This window comes from Sceloporus undulatus, chromosome 6 (genome assembly GCF_019175285.1).
Source record: "Sceloporus undulatus isolate JIND9_A2432 ecotype Alabama chromosome 6, SceUnd_v1.1, whole genome shotgun sequence".
NCBI classification, from domain to species: domain Eukaryota; kingdom Metazoa; phylum Chordata; class Lepidosauria; order Squamata; family Phrynosomatidae; genus Sceloporus; species Sceloporus undulatus.
The window spans coordinates 62,972,857-62,990,932 of NC_056527.1; the positions used below are offsets into that span (position 1 = coordinate 62,972,857).

Genomic DNA, 18,076 nt, shown 5'->3' on the forward strand with positions numbered 1-18,076 from the left:
TATCTGGCAGACTTGGAGCTCTCGCACTGGTCCCTAGTCTCTTGGTTAGAAATTAAATATTTAAGTAAACAGCTGAAACCAGGGAAAGCCCCTGGTGCAGATGTTATTACTTGTGAGGTAATAAAAATGACTTAGATTGGTGGATTCCAATGTTAACTTTACTTTGTACAGCAGTAGATTGCTCAGCAATAGTAACCAAAGACTGAGGTTTAGCTATTATAATTCCAGTTTACAAGAAGGGTAAATTGGATGATCCAGCTAGTTTTTGCCCAATTAGTCTGCTAAGTCAGATCAGTAAAATGTATGCTAAACATCTGCAGGTCAAACTAATGGATTGGTGGGACTCTTGAGAATAATTTGAAGGTTGAATTTAGGTCAGAAAGATCAACAATAGATCATGGTGAAGCAACATCTAGTAGAGTAGCAGGCAGCCAGCAAATTTGTCCTGTTTACCTCTACTGAGGGCAGTACAGCAAGAAGTAGTCCAGAATCCAGTCCAAGGATCACACAATAACCAGTCAGTCACAGCAAAAGGCGGAGGCAAGAGCATAGATAACTTGAATCCGAGAGCAAGAAATACAGGAACAAACAATAAAGCTGCAAGACTGGTTGTTGGCTGCAAAGAACCTCTGCAGCTGGAGGTCTTTTTAAGGGCTTCTGCTTCTCTCACCTGAAACCTATTAGCTCTCTTCTTGGCTTCTAGCATAGAAGACCTCCTCAGGGACTCCTTGACCTGCCTCTGCTCCATAGGTCCTAGCACCTGCATCCTAGAGTCCATAGAGTCTGTTTCTCCCTCTGCAGCTTCCTGAGCCTGCTCTGGGACGGCTGATCCAAGCAGCCCCAGATCTGCCTCTGTCTCAGCCTCCTCCATTTTTTCAGTGTCTGAGTCTTCTGACTGTGCCTCTAAGTCAGGCCCAGGGCAGTACATGACACATTTATTGACTTTAAATCAGTGTTTGTCATGGCATCTAGATCTAGATCATAGAATCATAGAGTTGGAAGAGACCACAAGAGCCATCCAGTCCATCCCCATTCTGCCATGCAGGAACTCCCAATCAAAGCATCCCCGACAGATGGCCATCCAGCCTCTGTTAAAAGACCTCCAAGGAAGGAGACTCCACCACTCTCTGAGGAAATGTGTTCCACTGCCGAACAGCCCTTACTGTCAGGAAGTTCCTCCTAATGTTGAGGTGGAATCTCTTTTCCTGTAGCTTGCATTCATTGTTCCGGGTCCTGTTCTCTGGAGCAGCAGAAAACAAGCTTGTTCCCTCCTCAATATGACATCCCCTCAAATATTTAAACAGGGCTATCATATCGCCTCTTAATCTTCTCTTCTCCAGGCTAAACATCCCCAGCTCCCTAAGTCGTTCCACATAGGGCATGGTTTTCAGACCTTTCACCATTTTAGTTGACCTCCTTTGGACACACTCTACTTTCTCAACATTCTTTTTGAATTGTGGTGCCCAGAACTGGACACAATATTCCAGGTGGGACCTGACCTGAGCAGAATAGAGTGGCACTATTACCTCCCTTGATCTAGACACTATACTGTTATTGATGCAACCTAAAACTGCATTGGCCTTTTTAGCTGCTGCATCACACTGATGGCTCATGTTCAATTTATGGTCTACTTGGACTCCTAAATCACTCTGAAATGTACATTCATTCAGCCAGGTGTCCTCCATCCTATATCTGTGCATTTCATTTTTCTGCCCTAAGTGCAGTACCTTACATTTCTCCACGTTGAATTTCATTTTGTTAGCTTTGGCCCAGCTTCCTGGTCTATTCAGGTCATTTTGCATTTTGATCTTGTCCTCTGGGGTATTAGCTACTCCTCCTAATTTGGTGTCATCTGCAAATTTGATAAGTATGCCCTCAATTCTGTCCTCCAAGTCATTGATAAAGATGTTGAATAGCACTGGGCCCAGGACAGAACCCTGTGGGACCCCACTGGTCACTTCTCTCCAGGATGAAAGGGAGCCATTGTAAATGTTAACAGCTGTTCTGTGGCCCTGAAGGGAGTAATCTGTATGCAGCAAACCCCCACTGGACAGTTTTCCTTGAGCCTATCAATTCAAGGTTGGGAACAAACCAGCAACTGGGAATGGGCTGGGGGAGTAAACTTTCCTGTTATCAATTTGTACAACTGTCATAGCTATTAAGGTGGTATGTCATCCTAATTGTCATGCCTGCACAGTTCAATTTTCTTTCGCTCTGCCCTGTATCTCCTCAGGGATCAATTTTCTACTGATCTTGCCGGGGACCGAGTTATCTAGCACAGTTATCTAGCCATGGGTTTCAGGAGTGTAAGTTCTGGAATAGTCTGGGTAGACATAGCAGAATTAATCATGTAGGAGTCTGACCCTGCTACAGGGTGGAAGTATGCTGGAACCCATCAGCTGAAAGACTGTGATGTTTTTTCTACCATAGACAACAACTGCATAATTGGCTACCACTATAGCTTACTTTATAAAAGTTATGTGTTTGTTTTTGGTAACAAAGTATTGGTAAAATATATACAGTGAACCATGTTTGCCTTAACCACAAATGCAAAATTATTGCCCAACAGTGCAAAAGAACTGAAAAATATTCAAGGGCTCAAGAATAAAGACAGTATTTCCAAGAATAAGCAGTAAGTTCAACTTTATTCCACAGAAATGTGATGGGAATGTAGGTGCATATTTTTCTTTGCCAGGGCAAATATTCCAGGTATCATATGGAAATTAAAAAGACATTTGAAAAAAAAAAAGAGTACATACAACAGTACTGCATTCTCAATTAAATATATATATTTGGCAAGAACTATTCAAATGTTTTGTACAAAACCAAATGCCTTGCAAATTAGTAACACTCTCCACATTTTAAGGACATAAACCTGAACACAGAACTCTTTTCAATAATCAGTGACATCTGCCACTTTCCACACAATTATCACTCTCACTTTCGACAAACACTCCTGCTAGTTTTAGTGATATGTAATTATACAACAGGGAGGTAAAAGAGCAAGTGGCGTCATTAAACATGTGGAAATCAATTAGGGGAGATATTAACACCTGTCTATTAGGAGGTTAGAAATGTTTGCAGCAAAGACCTGTGAACGTATTATCTTAAGAAGCAGTCATTGGACACACCAGGAAATGGCAATGGTGTGTAGATGCTGGTGTTAATGAAGAACATGGTAGTGGTGGGTCATGACAAGAACGGTGTAGAAGCTGAAAACAGTTAACAATTTTTTCATTTCCATTGTGGCCAGCTATTTAAGCCGACTCAATGACTGGGGGGAAGAGAGAGGAATCTTTTCCCACCCTCCATGTACAATAGCTTTCTTTCTTTACTTCTTTTCTTCCAGTTAAAGCACCTGCAATACTGTATTTGGTTTGGTGGTCATGCATTTTGGCCACACTGTCCTTCTATTTGGAATGTGCAGTCCAGCATTTTAAAAACAAAGAAGTTCCATTGGGGCAATGCTTAAGCTGATCTTGCTCACTGATTTCATATGATGGAGCTCAGTGGTAAGAAATTAATGAAAGCAGTTGTTTTCCCATTACCAATGAGGAAGATGGTGCCAGGCAGAAGGACGGAAAGCAAGGGGAAATAAGTGTTTTAGAGGCCCCTTGAAATGAAATCCAATGTGCATATCTTGTTCTTTTTGTTTTAAAAAAATCTCCAGTTTTAATACTTCCAGTTTAAATGTAAGTCTCAGCTGGGAGAGCAATTTTAGTTACAGTCATATACAAAGTCATAGTTGCTTGGTTCCTTTGGAATTGGTGGTGGAGCATCTGGGATCTGTATGTTCTCCAGGTCCAGGAGGCGCAACTTTATCTCCATACTGAGCAGAGTGTCCAAGTCATTGCGTGTGAGTTCACTCATCATATCTTTTCCCAGAAGGGCATTTAGACCATCAGTCCACACACAGTACTAAAAGGGTAAGGGGAACAAAGGGGAGGAGAGAGATCTGTATTAGTTTGGCTTTTACAAAGGCATCTGTTTGTAGAGCCATGCCATCTGCACCATATATGCCCTGTTACTTCAGTTACAATGTGTGTATCTTAAACATCTTGGAAAGTTAAAGCTTCAATAAAATGTGCTAGCTTAAAAAAAGAAACTATGGCCCGTTACAGACGGGCATAAAAGTACATCCTGGGGACGTACTAGGGTTAAAAAGGGGCGTAACTTCCTGACGCCCCTAACCCTAGTACAGACCCAGTCCGTACAAAATTATGACATCATGAATGCGCTGCCTACAAATGAGGCGGCGCAGATGTGACGTTGTCACACTGCGCAAGGGCGCATAGAGCGCCCTTTCCGCGGCATGAAAAGGAGCTCCGAAATGGAGCTCCTCTTGCGGTTTGCATCGCTGGCGCAGCCTTTAGACGGCTGTGCCAGCGACGCACAGGAAAAAGGGGCCAAGTGGCCCCTTTTTCCTCCCCCCCCCGCCGTCGCCAGGTGTCCTTGGGGCTTGAAGCCCCAAGGACACCCCTTTCCAGGCCTTTTGCCGCTTCCCCGCGGCCTGGAAAGCAGCGAATCGGGGCCTCGGAGGCTGCTGTTCTGGCAGCTGAGGCCCCGATTCAGTGGGGAAAGGGGCGGGTGCAGGCTGCCCCAAACGGGCGATCTGTAACCCGCCTATGGGCCCGAACAGGCAGGCCAAAATAAAGCTGCTTTGGGTCACTATGGAGGTATGCTGTTTAAATGACACACGCATCTTAAAAGGCCAGAAGCTGCTCCAAAGCTGCGCTCCAGTCCTTGGGATTGGAACATGGCTTTGGAGCGGCTTCCGGCCTCTTAGGATGTATGCATAATTTAAACAGCATACCTCCAAAGTGACCCGAAGCAGCTTTATTTTGACCTTTCTGTTCGGGCCCTACTTCAGCTTCATTGTGTTGTTATACAGCAGAAATTTTTCTTTGAGTGTTCAAAAGAAAAAGGTGTAAGTGAGGAGATGATGCACAAGTGACTTGTGTGCTTCCAGTGCATCTGCTGAGGTGAGATGTGTGAACTATGCTTATATCTGATACAAATCTCCACTGACTGTATTCCTGCACACAAGAATGAAGAATTCAATTCTTTTCCTTGCTAGGTGATACTGCAAGAGTTTTTGTCTTTTTTCCTATAACGTCTCTCATTCTGTAACTTTTTGTTAAAAAAAAATTTTGTGCCAAAAATTGTTTCTGCTTTCAGTGCTATATATGTGTGTGTGTGTGTGTGCACATGGGTGCACAAGAAGTCCCCAAATGCAAATAATTACTGACCATTTTTCAGTGGGGTAGCTTAATGTGTGGAGACAACCTTTCTAGCTGAGGGTGAGAATATTTGTAACTATGTTTTTTACATTGATAATTCATAAGTTACCTAAGGTGCTTTGCAATTATTCATGCACACCCTTCCCCTTTTCACATGTTGTGTTACAGCCTGGAATTAGCATGGATTTAATTGCCATTGCTACGGCTTGATACACAAGATACTCAATGCTATGAAAGTACAAAATAATTTTAATGTGGCACAAATATTAAGTATACAAAAGCAAACTCGCATTTGTGGGTTTTATATGTATTCAACCTCAATTTCATACAAGAAGTGCTACTGCAAGGCTCTGTATATCTAAGCGAAGAGTCAATTCCATACCATGCCGGGCCACTTTTAGTCCCTTTGAACTTGCTTCAATTTCAGATATATCTTTTTTCATCAAAATTAATCCTCATGTTTAAAAAGAAACATGTTGAAATTTAACACAGCTTTACCCCTTTTCACATTCATCTCTACCTAACTAGACAGAGATACACGAGTATGTAGCCCTATTCAGGCATTCTTTAACAAGGTTACCGGAAGGTTCAGAGTCATGTGGACAATCTCTACAAACAGAAGACTCTCTCCTCTTTATGAAGTTGCTCTTCATATGAGGAGAGTGAGGGGTGAGTAGGTGGAGCTGTTGCACTCCCCCCTTAACCTACTTAGAGAATACCTGAATAGAGGAAGAGAGTAAGTGTGCATCTGTCTTTCTTAATCTATGTGTGTGTAGGGGATTGTCTAGACTTTGCTAATGAACCTGACAGAAAAGTAAATGCACATCCATTTTATTAATAACATTTATAATATGTCCCCCATCCTATATCTGTGCATTTCACTTTTCCGCCCTAAGTGCAGTACACCTTACAATTTTCCATGTTGAATTTCATTTTGTTAGCTTTGGCCCAGATTTCTAGTCCAAATTCATATATCATGCCACTGGATCTGTTATGGAATATGTGAAATTTTGCATTGCCCTGTTCTTCTTATGAATTAGAATTATGTCAGTGTAGCATGACTTTTTAAAAAAAGAGTGACTCTGGAGGCTGAATTTAGCTGTAAAATATCTTTTAACATTTCCTCTCTTGAAAAAAAAAAACCACCATAGAAATTGCTATGCCTCCCTGAAGCTGACAGTTCTGGATAAACATGGGCTAAGTAAGTGTTTTAAATCAGCAACAGTCCTAGGGGACTTCATGAACAACAGTCAAATCCTATTCAGTCAACGACTTGAATGTATTACTAAAAGCCATTTATGCTACTGTGAACAAAAGTGCTTGAATGGTATTGTCTAAAAATAAAGATTTCAATCACATTGGCCTGCGTCCTAGTTTACAAGTGGAAAATTAAATCAACCATAGCAGCAGTTTTATCATATAAAATATTCGCTTGGATTCCATGCCAAAGGATGGATTTTAAATTTAGCTGACCGTGTGCTATAAAACAGTACTAAGCTTAAAAATAGCTAGGCTTCACTGTGTGTAGCCCAAGTTTTAAAAAGGAAGGGGGGATTGAAGAATTGCTATATGAATGTGGTTGCGGGGAAGGAGAGGAAGAAAGAGGGAATGGGTTGAGGCATGTATTAGAATTTCACCAATCTAACAGGATAGCTTATCCAGCAATTGCTTGATTTTAAACTATTTCTAAAGTTATGTACTCAGGACTGGAAAGGACTTCTGGAGATATAAATTATGAACAACAGTCCCCCTTCCTGAGATGACCAAGGTGGTCAGGGTCATATTTGAATTGAACAAACTCATAGTTCAGGGGGACTCCAGCATTTACACCAAGTTCTTCCATCAAGATTGGCTCAGGAGTTCTTAGCTGTCATGGCCACCATGGGGCTGCTCCAGTTGTACACATTCCCTGGCTGGATTTGGGCTTGTTGCATGAGATGAGGCTGATCTAAGAATATGAGTCCATTGTTATGGACAAATCATTATCTAGTCAGGATTACATTTAGCAGGACCTCAAATCTTTACAGGGAAATGAACCTTAGATTAGTGTCTTCTAGGAGCATTGTGGACAAAAATGGTTTTCTTATAGTTTGTTGGGGACTTTTCCTGGCACACCTGTTCTAGGGATTTCCCTACCAGTGAACCTTTGGACCAGAGCAATGAAGTGGATGTTTTTCCAATCGCTCCTGGGGATTTTCCTGTTACACCTGTTTGGGGGATTTCTCTCCCCTCTGGACGCCACATCTGACTTTCAGAACAGGGAAGTGTCTCAGATAACTGGCACAAATTTCCCTGCACCTCATCTCCCTGGATGTAATTTTAGCTCTCTGATGGGCTGAAGAACTTAGTAACATATGCACACAAAATATATTCCACTCCAATAGCAATGGGTGTGTTCTTAGCCTTGTGCCTGGTTACCTATGCCACACATTACACAGTTACAATCCACCCAGCCTTTAAGGTAAATATGAACAGTTACACCTGCAAGAAGTTTTAAATTCCTTGGTATCTCCTTCCTTTTGAATATTATCACTAGGCACAGCTTTGTGCCATCTCTCAGACATGATAGGACAATTGTGAAATAGGCCTTTCACTGGTTGTTTTCAGAAGTATGATCTTCTCATCAACGTTTGCCACAGTTTAATTACCAAGTATATCAAAAGTCACTGGGATTTCCATTTGACCAATGTTAGCCATATTGATATAATTTTTTATCTGCTTTCTAATAAACCTAATGGAACAAAATGATCTTTTTATCCAGCTTTTTAGACAGATTCTGTGAGATCTTTGTTTGCTGATGGAAGGCACAATCCATATAGGTTTATAAACTGCATATACCAACTAGCTGATCCTTTAAATTGTTCAATAACTTTGGCTGCTGAATAATTTTTTCTTTTGCCACCTGAAGCACCCTTATCCAAAATCTCAAGCGAGTCATGATGTAACAGTAACCATTTTGTCTGCATTCTATTACCCAGTCATTCAGATCTTTTTCAATTGCATCAAACAACACAGGTTTGCAATGCAGTGCTTTCTTTGAATTCAGCATTTCTTGTAGCTCAGTTTCTTTTTTTCTCAGTCTCTTAAAAAAACAACGCCATGTAAGAAATTTCATTATCTTTTCGGAACTGATTTTGCAGTGGGTAAGAAGTTATAATTCTATTTTATATTACTATAATAACCATGGGATTGATCATAGGCTTATTGAAGTATTAAACACATATAAGTGAAAGCCTTAGTAATAAGTAAGGCATTCTTTTCTGCTGATGATTAACATCCAGTTGTAAGTAATGGAAGTAATGAATGTAGACAAAATAGCTACCGGTACATCATGACTACCTGATCATTCAATTAAGGATGTTTCATATGGAAAAAGAAGAAAAACATTCAGCAACTGAAGGTATTGCACAACAAATTAACACAGCTTTTTGGGCTGACTGTGATGGTTCAGGAGTGACTGTAAATCTTTGAGGCTGTTGCCTTGTCTTAACAAACTGGCGCTAACTCAACTCCTATGGAAGTTGGCACTGACTTCTGGCTAAGTTAATGCAGGTTTCCAGGCTATTTATAGTTGAGTATATATGGTAATGTAGGTTCAGATTACCATGTTGTAATGTGCGAGACATTACAAAAGCACAATCCCACCATCGCAATTGAGTATCAGTTAACCAGTCATCTCAGAGATCTCTTGTAAGCCTTACCTTTCCTGGTTGATTCTGGTAGAATACCTGAGAAGTTTAGCTGAGCTCCCTGTTTGCCAACCAAAGGAATTCAGCTCATCCATAGGATAAGAAGAAAGACTGTCTTAAGTTTCAGGAGTTTTTTAAACACACAGAAAATTTTACCTCATGTTTGTCAGGAGCGATGAAATTTAGTTGTCCATTTGAGTCAAACAATATAGAGAAAGCTAGCTCAAGGACTTCCTGAAAAGAGACAAGGAAAGTTACGAAAAGAATTAGTAAGGAACTACTAACAAGATCATAGTTCAGTTCACAATGAATGCTATAACATAGTTTATATTTAAAGGAATGAACAGCATGCACTGGATTTAAGCCCTTCTTCTGTCCCAGTCTTTCGCGGTAATCCTAAAGAGAAGAGATTATAAGCATCTGCTTCCTGCTTTAAGATAGCTCCTGTGGTTCATTAAATATGAAAAGGATAAACTATGATTATGAAAAGGATAAACTATGATATGCTTTGTTCAAACAAGCCTGCATTAAATCATGATATATTATTCTGTTGTTCAGCAAATCATAGTTTAAAGTAACCAGAGCTTTCTGTGTGGATATTAAAGCAGAGAACAGTACTTATATTTCTCTCCTCATGGCCATGCAGGATAAAGAAAGAAGAAATGGGAGAATGTGAACTAAAGACTTATTGCTGTTCTTTTTAACTTAACACATAAATTGTGGGTTACCATTAAGTGTGAAATGACTTGTAGTCTCAGCATTCCACGATCACAACTTCCAGAGAAATACAGTAAGTGCTGCAAAATAATAGTCTTTCAGCTCCTAAACCAAATTGTAGGTTTCTGCTGACCAGACTGTACTTCATATGTTGCAGTTATTGCCTTTTGACAGTATTTGGCATTACTGTATTTGTTTTGATATTCTCAGATATACAACAATAGGTGTTTAAATCTTTAACATGCTAAAGACTCTTCATAGGCTTAGCAGTGTAGTAAATCAAAGGATTAGCCTGGTTTCTGTTAACAAACCTGAAAGGTATCACTTGACCCTGCAATATTAATTTATACAGAAGGAGGCTCATTTATAATTTTATTTCACTTCTGGCAAGCCCAGTCTTTGAAACAGATGCAGTGTGGCACATCTAATTGAATAAAGACACGGTCTTATGATTTGTGGCAGAGGAGGGAAGTCTAATTTTGGCTGTTTTTGTTGTTCAAAGAACACACCAAAGGAGAACTTGGTAGTACTCATCGGCACAGACTATAGTTCTTGCTTGGCTAAGTTATGTTTTTGTACTACCAGAATCTCTCATAGCCAGCATAGCCAGCGGCCCTTGTGACTGGAGGATTTTGAAAGTTAAGTCCAAAAAAGTTACACTTCCAAGTTCTAACTCTTCCAATGCACTGTTTGTTCAGAGATAAGGTAGTTTATTTTAATTCATCTCTTAGTCCTTTTCTATTAAAGTAATGGTCCCATTAGACTTTGGAATCTATAAAGGCTTCAGCTCTTATTTTCAAGTAAAAATCAGTGCTGTGAGTGTATCTGCAGTTTTACACTTGCAGTGTGTGTGTTTGTGTGTGTGTGTGTATGGGGGGAAGCTTTTAGGCTTGGGTAGGGGTATTTAGAAAGCAAACAAAAGAAGAATGGAAGCTAATTGCTTTCGAGGGCAGGATTTTTCTGGTTAAGATAACTTAATATTTTTGTTGTAATGTGATCAGGATGAAATTAAAAATCAAAGATTAATATAATCTAGTGATTAGATAAACTACATAGCCCAGGCGTGTTTGTGTATGTGCCATCAAGTTGCCTATCTATACAGTGGGCCCTTGTTATCCGCTGGGGTTTGGTTCCAGGCCCCGTGGATAACAAAATCCGTGGATGCTGAAGTCTCATTAAATATAATGGCACAGCAAAATGGTGTCCCTGATATAAAATGGAAGATCAAACTTTGCTGTTTGGAATTAATACTTTTTTGGAATATTTTCAAGTCGTGGATGCTTGAATCTGTGGATAAAAAAAATCCGTGCATAAGGAGGGCCATTAATATATGGCTTCCTTATTTCATAGGGTTTTCTCAGGAAAGCAATACTCAGAGGTGGTTTTGACAGTTCATTCCTCTGAAATATAATATGCAGCTTTCATTGGTAGTCTCCATCCAAGTACTAACCAGAGCTGACCCTGCTTAGCTTCTAAGCTTTAGGGTATTTAGACCATCATATCACAGATACATCTATGGTTGCATTCACAATTGTTTAGAAATGGTATCTCACTACAGAGTGCTTCCCTAATCATTAGCGCATCTGGCAAAATAAAAGAATGGAAGACACTGGTGGTTACCAAAGGCATCCCCACCCGGGATGTCATCCACTGTGAGAGGTAGGGCTTCTCTGGGGTGGGGCTTCTGTGGGCAGGGCCGAAAGGGTATTCCCTGTATCTCACTGCCGGAGTGTGTAGATTTTAATTAAAATCCAAATTTTACAAGTCACCCAAGAAATAATAGGCTACCAAACATTAGCAAAATATCTACATGTTCTGTATAGAAAAATTGAAGATCAGATAGCATTATTTAACCTTTCAGCTAGAATGGTTCTGATTTTAACCAGGTGACTAAATTGAGGTATGTGTATCTGAAGAGATTACCAGTAGTGGAAAGGACACAAAAGTTTGAGACTCTATTTTAATAGTTGAATTTTATGGAACAGTAGAATATTATGGAAGGATACATTAAAAACCCCTGATAATTATGTGATGGCAAGTTTTGTTTTTGATGTTTTGCAATAACAGTTCAATAACAATGGGCAACCATATATTATATTTCATTCTTTGAAAACAATTAAGGGGAATTTGAAAACAAGAAGAAAAGGAAGAGACAAACAATTTGATTGCAAACATCAGTAGAAACTGGTTAACATGTTATCCAACAACGCTGTGTAACAAGCGTGTATAATATACATGGACTTTCTGAAGCTGCTCGGTATTCCTAGGGGAAAGTTGTTACGGAAAAACTGTTTGCTTCATAAGCAGAAATAATAATTGTAAAACATAATTAATTGTAATGCCCAAGCACTGTTGGAGAGGTGGAAACAGCTGAAAAATGTTATATGTAGGAATGTAACCAGTGAGGAATTCAGAAGGTTGGCAGTACTTTCTCTTGCAGAGGCTGATTCTGTTGGTATTTTCTCCATTGCAGGTACTTTAGCCAGTGCTGGTTTATCTATTTAAATTTATATACCTCTTTTCCATTTAAAATAGAGTTGGAAAGCCTTTATTCTGTTTAGGGTGGCATTCCCTTAGAGGTGATCTGCCAAGGACTGTATACTGGAGGCAGGTAAGGTTTTAGCCCAAACTAGCTAGGCCCACAACCTTTCTATGCCTGTTTCTATTATCCCCTTTCTCTCTCTTTCTCTATACTACCCCATTTTACTTCCCTGCTTCTCTCCCCCCATCTAGCAGACTACATCATCAGCTGAAGGTTATTGGAATCAGGCTGACGATGCATGGAATCAAGTGGATGGCTATTTGCATACTCAGGAGTAAGCTCAGAACTGCAGGGTGCTCACTGCAAGAGACCACTGTGACAGCAGAAGAAACACAGTTTGGGAAAGCTACGTGGAGGACAAGTCCCAGAATCCCAATACCTGCACGGACAGTGGCCATGCTGGCTAGGGGATGCTGGGAACAGTTATCCAAGAAAATAATTTTCCAAGATCTGTGCCAGTGTTTAGTTTATACCTGGTTAGTGCTAATCTACACATTTCAGAAGAATCGTGTGAAGAGAAGGAGGGGTCTGTCGGAATGCTATCTCATTTGAGAAGGCAGTGTATTACGAAGCCCTGTACAATGATTTCAAAAAACCAATAAATGTGGGAACTCAAACTGCATGGGGACTGTGGCATGAAGGGGAGGAGAGATGTAACTCTTTGTATTCCCCGTTTTCCCATTCAAAATTAGGTAACTGTTATTTGCAATGAGAAGAAAACTTGACTTGCATCAAAAGAAGTATTAAACTCTCTTCCTCCCATGCTGTGGTCTCAGCCTGTTTCACCATCTAAAGTCTGCTATTTCCTTAAGCAACAGTAACCCTCAAACTACTACCACACATAGCCAAACAAAAAGAATAACATCACTTGTCTTATTAAACCCCCAGGAAGGAGAGCTAGTATACCCATTTCTTTTACATGAATGTTTTCTATGTTACAGGGAAGATCGTTTAAGTTCAGAAGCACTCAAAGATGCATTCTCCATCACATGTATTCTGAAGTGATACACTGTTAGGGCACCTGTACCATAATTTCCCCTACTATTTGTAAACTCCTTATTTATCCAATTTCTAATGCTAGTCATATTACTCAAAGGTTTCATAAGGAAAGGGGCATCTCCTGTTTATTCTTTTTCTTTTTTGTTATTTGATGAGCATCATACTACTCAATTGGGAGTACACGAAGCCGTCATATTGACATTCCCCTAAAACAAGGAAAGAAAAATAAAAGCTTTTGAAAAAGGGCTCTAGACCCAAAACATTTTCTGTACAAATGGACTGAGCTATGCTGAGCTAAATGCAGTGTATAGTCAAGATTTACTCCCAAATGTCCTTCATTTAAAGGCTCATTGAATCAATGCAGGCTTGTTACTGTTTTGTTTGTTGTTTGCATATGACATTTTAGAGGAAAACAAGTCTTATTTTAAAAGGCATGAACAGGGGGACTGTTTTTAATTTAAGCAAAATCCAAAAAATGACAGGCATTCGGTTTCCATCTGACACAGAGTTTATCTATTGCTAAATGATCCCACTGGAAGGGAAAAAAAGTTGTATACTGGCAAATGGAAAGATGATGATACCACCAGTAAGTATACTCTGCCATGTTTTTTCTTTGCTTGTGGCAGCAGCATTCTGTCACTTCTGGTCTGCCAATGTTTAAATATGAAGACAGTTGCTAGGCAGAGTTAAGGCACATGGAGGAATGTGCCTAATGGATGCATTAATGGATGCAGATCTCCACTGACTAAAACATATTTGTGCATATTTTGGAAACGTATGCAGGGAAGTTTTGGGCATATTTCTTAAAAGTGTGTCTGTCACTTAACTTTTTTTAAATAAAAAATTTCAAGTGTGGAAATTTACAGATTTCTGACTGCAAATTGCATCCAATAATTTATTCAGTCCACAAGGTGCAGAACTGTATATATGCATAAAATTCTCAATGGAGTGAATTTCTCATGCAACCATAGAAACCAGACCACCTACATAGTCCTGTACTTATGCAAGCTTTCTGGAGAATTTAGTACTTTGAAATTTCAGATGTTAATATAGAAACTGTCAGATCTCTCAGGTATTTATAGGGCTCTCAAACAGGTCCATGCATTTCTGGTCTCACTGTCACGTTACAGAGACAGTTGTAGCCTTAGAAAAAACACTCCTTTATTTTCCCCATGGTAGAGATCCAAGCACAGTGCTCAGCGCACTTCTCATCATTTCACAGAATCTCCATCATTCTCCACACTCACATCTGTCTATTTTACATAAAGGACTTGATCATCCATATAATTTAGTATCCATAGTGAGTCCTGGAACTAATCCCCTGAATAAAGAGGGCAGATTGTACTTCTAACAAGGCAATTGGATGAAGAACTGGAATATACCTCAAAGAATGAAACTAACTAGTTACAAAAATAGTTAATTGTAAGCAGTTCTTCCCCTCATATCAAACTTCTAAGTACATAAAATTATGATTGTACCTTAACTAGATGAGAGCCAACATCGTGTAGTGGTTTGAGTTTTGGACTACAACTCTGGTGACCAGGTTCTGAATCCCCATTTGGCCATGAAAACACACCAAGAGAACTTGGACAAGTCGCACTGTCTCAGCCTCAGAGAAGGGAGAAGGCAACCTCCCTCTGAACGAGGTTCACATTAGGGTTGCTATGAGTCAGAAAAGACTTGAAGGCAATCAACATAACAAACTGCACTTTTATGGAGTAACAATGGCCTGTTACAGACTGCCAAACTAAAGCTGCTTCAGTTCTCTTTGGAGGTATGCTGTTTAAATGATGCATCCATCCTAAGAATCCGGAAGCTGCACCAAAGCTGCACTCCAATGCTTAGGAATGGAATGTGGCTTTGGAGCGACCTCCGGACTCTTAGGATCCATGCATCATTTAAATAGCATACCTCCAAAGAGACCTGAAGCAGCTTTATTTTGGCAGTCTGTAACAGGCCTATAACTTAAAAAAGTTTCCTTTACAGTTATGCAGATATGGCCTCACTAAATGGTGGGTATTTTGTTGTGGGTATTGAGATTTTAAGGAGATGACTGGGAAGGAGAGTGTGTTTCGTACTATAGGCAGGAGGGCTATAGCAGTTAGACAAAATAACAATAACAGAAAGTCAGACTTTTAGCTAAATGTTGAGAAATGGGAAAACCAAGAATTACGTTTATTCACAAGTATAAAGGCAAGGATAACATTTTGGGGGAAGGCATAGTAAGAGTGCTTGGAAAGGGAACTAATTACATTTACAAGCCTTGTTTCTTTCCACTGGAAAACATAAATTATTGAAATACTTAGAGGTTTATGGCAAAATCAAATAGTTTTTCCCCAAAGGAGAAATGGGGAAAGGAAAGAGGTACAAAAATAGTTAGGAAAAAGAACATCAGAAGTTGATTGATATTAAAGTTACACCTTTGGTTCAGATAGTACACTAGTGTCTAACTAACTGGCAGTGCCTCTCCAGGGATCCAGTCTATGTGAACTGCAGTGGTGGCATGTTTATCCCTTCCCTCACCAGCTATATGTTTCTAAAAGCTGTCCTGAACAACTACAAGTGACAGAAAATATGTTCCCAGTGCTGTCAATGGGTCTTCTTCCTCTTTTTGTTTTTCTGGGTAAGGAACACTCAACCTGTATTGTTGTTCTGTTTCATGTGGCTTACACTGGTCAGACTTAAATGTATAGAGAATGGTTTCACAGTGCTATATTTTCCATTAATGTGCACTTAGTTCCACTGGATTTATATATGATTTTTTAAAAGGATTTTGCCTGCTTTAAGCCTTCACTTGGGGCCAAGTTAAAAAACAAAACAAACATTAAGACAAAAAACCCACAAATCTTCTGACGTGGGAAGAACAAATACCTTCTTTTTATCAAGTGCAAAGTTTGTAACCAAAATATTATTTGAGTTTATTGAAAATGATACCTTGTTTTGTTTCAGGGCGCCTTTCTCCTTCATGTGAGGGCAGTCTTTTCCTGTAACAACTGCTTTTATATCTGCCACAGGCACTGTATCAAAAGAAAAGAGAATTTGTGAGATATATTCCAACATATGGGGGGAAAAACACCCTACCATGGCATCAAAGATGCAAGACAAAACGGACATGTCAGAAATATCATTTCTTGTGCCATGTTCCAACATCTGTTGTGAATAATGAGCCAAACAAAAAATCAGGAAAACCTAAAATAATTACATGAAAACTATTCTAAGAGGTTCAAGCTAATGCCAATAGTGGTATATTCTGACCCAGTGTAATGGGAGTCTTTTACTATGGACTTGCACTATAACAACAGAAAGGGAAATTATATAGCTTTCAAATTACTAAAAAGCTCCAAAAAAAGTAAGTGATAGCAGGACATTACTGGGTGAAGGAAGAAAGGAAGAAATGTTAACACCTACTAGATGATAAAACAAAATGTTGCATGATATACTGCTTTCAAATTTGCTAAACTTTATTGTTTAGAACAAAAAAGGAAGAAGAGAAGAGGAGGGGAAAAAAGAGTAAAAAGTAGCAGCACATTTAGGATAAAATGGTTATTATTTTTCCATGAGCTTTCATGGCTATAAATGTCTTCATGGCATACCTGTGTGCATACATGTTACTTGTCACCAGTAATACTGAAAATATCATGCAGTTGGTGTCTACGATATGCTACTCTTCCTTTTCACACTTCACAGCAACAAGCTTGAGTAACTTACAAAAGCACTCTGAATCCTTGCACTATGCTGTTAATAGACACCTGGCAATGGTACTTTGTTCCAGAGCAAAAGGTTATGTGGAAGGGCATTTGAGGTCCTCAAGTAGCCTATTTGGCACAAGCAAGCAACAATCAAGGCTGAAAAAAGGCAGCATGTGTATTAATAGATAAAAAACACACTTGGGCTTCAAATCAAAGTCAGTTTTAGGGGGAATTACTACGTCTCCTCCCTTGAAAAAGGATCCATGTACACAGTACCATATGGGAAAGCTTATTTTATCCATCAGATGAAACAAGACAAGAACTTTAAAAACTTTTTTATTTCATCCTTCCTGGGCTAGATTCAACAGTCATGCATATTTTATTATGTCAGTTCACCTGTTATGGAACAAGCTGTTGTATCTTTTCAAGTTTTACTTAAAAGGATACACGTTAATGGTATTTTATGGATTTTCTTTGTATACTAGTCTGCAAGCTGTGGAAACTTTTCCTGAGGTCATCAAGTCAAGATTTCCCTAAGAAGATCTCCCTATCTTTTTTCTATTTCCCTTGCTATATACTTTTTTTTTCTTAGTGCTCTTACAATACAGGAAAGAGTATGAGTATGAAGAACTGTTTTAAAGAACTGGAGAACTGTTACTAAGCAGAATTTTCTATCTACATATGAAATGAAGAACTCTTCTGATTAAAGGAACAAGTCCCTCCTGACCACTGCTTTCATCGCTTGCCAAAACTAGCTCTGGAAAGCATACTAAGAAAACTAATAACCAGAAAGCTTTAACACTGTTATTCTATTAAGTACTTTCCCCCTGTACCTTTAAAATGTTTAACAGCCAGACCTTTTCCCTTTCCACATTCTGCCTAAAATAGCCATCAGACTAGATAGGGGAACAGATGGACACAGATTCAAAGAAAAAGGACCCTGACCCCCACATTCTGCAAGTCCTATGATTGCCACTAAATCTGGGGCCATCTAGCAGCCAAGATGTTTTGACGCCAGCTCATATGTTACACAGGCTTATGAATGTGGTAATTATCTCTTCATTTGGTACAAAGCCTCTCTTCAGGAACATGTAATAAACATGCTTGGATCTTCCCAGCTTCTTCATAATTCCTTATTTTTCTGAAGGGAAACAAGAGGATCCAGGCCCATCCACCGACATAGCCCACCCTCCTGAATTT

At 39.5% G+C, this 18,076-nt stretch overlaps 1 protein-coding gene across 6 annotated transcripts in view; it reads right to left on the reverse strand.

The window, feature by feature from the left end:
• Window positions 1-2,626: 2,626 nt before the first annotated feature.
• Window positions 2,627-18,076, reverse strand: part of ELMO1 (engulfment and cell motility 1) — a 376,239-nt gene continuing 360,789 nt past the window's right edge. For all 6 annotated transcript variants that reach the window (XM_042475479.1, XM_042475477.1, XM_042475480.1 and 3 more), the window contains 3 exons: window positions 16,122-16,204; window positions 9,086-9,163; window positions 2,627-3,918 (listed from right to left, as the gene is read on the reverse strand). In XM_042475479.1, coding sequence (XP_042331413.1) covers window positions 3,718-3,918; window positions 9,086-9,163; window positions 16,122-16,204 — 362 coding nt within the window. In that variant the 3' untranslated portion in view covers window positions 2,627-3,717. The remainder of the gene's footprint in view (window positions 3,919-9,085; window positions 9,164-16,121; window positions 16,205-18,076) is intronic.